This window comes from Sabethes cyaneus, chromosome 2, assembly GCF_943734655.1.
Source record: "Sabethes cyaneus chromosome 2, idSabCyanKW18_F2, whole genome shotgun sequence".
In the NCBI taxonomy this organism is placed as follows: domain Eukaryota; kingdom Metazoa; phylum Arthropoda; class Insecta; order Diptera; family Culicidae; genus Sabethes; species Sabethes cyaneus.
In genome coordinates, this window is record NC_071354.1 from 51,036,805 (window position 1) to 51,038,466 (window position 1,662).

A 1,662-nucleotide genomic window follows, 5' to 3' on the forward strand; every position below is an offset into this window, starting at 1 on the left:
AACAGCAACCTGCAGTATAAAACGCCAGGTATGCTAATAAACGATTGATTTACTGCTTATACTAATGCTTATTGGTTACCTGGGCTTTGATCCTGCCGATCGGTTGTATGCCGGTCACGAAAATAATTGATGCATACGGTAGATTTAGCCAATTACAACGCCTTCGCGGACTTTATGAACTTCATCATATCAGACTCGAGTGGGTGCCCGAAATTAAATTAACTTTCGTTTCGCGGCTTCCATCAAATATAACTGATTCAAAACAAAGTTGACCGTGACGAACTTTTCAGCACTGAAAGAGGGAACATTTCAAAACAAACTGCTGTCAAACATTTTAGATCAGACTTTCAGACTAGGAGAGCTGCTATAAAATAGACGGTGCGTCCAGATATTAAACGACTCTAGCTTTATTCACTATTACAAACAACTCATTAATTAATTCACTATGATTAACAACTATTAATTCATTTTAATGTCGCGTCACTTAAATCTAATGTTACTTTTCAGGTTATCTATAAATCGAAGTATAATAAATCCAATAGGTCCGGATAACTGACGGCATCTGTTCTTGGTCCCTCGATAATCATCGGTGTGGCCGTTGGTTCTATCTCTGTGTTCTGTGTGGACGATGTGTCTACGGCAAGCTCCACACCAGCGTTGTTATTGTTCCTATCTAACTGCAGCGGGTTCGGATCCACATATTCTCTCAATTGCTCCCGTCGAATGTGTCGAGCTTCGACGTCCATACCATCCTTAAGAAGATTTATCTGCCTAGCTTGTCTGTATACTGCATCGGTAAAGCATAGAATGGGCCCGGTCAAGTCAATATTCAAATTGTACGGTCTGTCGAATTCCAATCCGATAAACCATAAAGCACACAACTGCTTAACCTGTCCGTTGATGCCGTTGGGGGCTTGCATGAAACGTTTACTATATACTTGGGCCAAATTAATGTGTGGAATACGCTTCAGGTTCACAAGCAGTAACCGAATGTTGCACTTGACCAGCCGGCACCATTCTGGGTGACTATCTGCGTTGCTGGATGTTGCCAAGAGCACAATGTAATGGCGATATTTAGAAAAGAAACTTGACGCTTCGAACTCCATGTTTATAATTTATAGTTATTATATTATTGTAGCAATCGACAAATCCAATACGAAACTGATGGTTTCGATTTACAGTAGTCTGCTATTAAAGGCTGCCTTGGGTGTAGATAAGTATTTACCGATAGCCTCGGTTCTAGTTGAAAAACTTGCAAAATTTACCTATGGACTACCTAGGGACGAGTGGACGACTACCTAGGGATTGTCGTGCCCTTAGCCTTTCATTTCAGCGGCACGCTGAAAACTCAGGGGGATCTATTGTTGTCAAATTCCATACATGTGTGCGTTGTTACCGCAGATGGTGTTTGGTCCATGACGTTTATACTGTCATGGACCAAACGGCGTGTGATTGATTTCGAGCCAAGGGACTCGCAACTCTATTTTTGTCTGCTGCAGTTGACAGAAACTCAAACCCAAACACGCAGCGCAATTGTCGTTTGTATTGTTTTGATCCCGATAATGCATTTATCTGCTTTTTAGCGTAAATAAAACAAACTAAGAAACTTTTCGAAAGCTACATATACAGGCAAGAGCAGCAAATCGGTAAGAAAAAAAAGTA

General features: G+C 41.0%; 1 protein-coding gene across 1 annotated transcript; it reads right to left on the reverse strand.

Moving 5' to 3' along the window:
• Positions 1 to 512: 512 nt before the first annotated feature.
• Positions 513 to 1,106, reverse strand: LOC128735411 (poly(A) polymerase gamma-like). Its single transcript, XM_053829896.1, has one exon. It carries the CDS (start codon positions 1,104 to 1,106, stop codon positions 513 to 515), a length of 594 nt encoding a protein of 197 aa, XP_053685871.1.
• Positions 1,107 to 1,662: the final 556 nt, after the last annotated feature.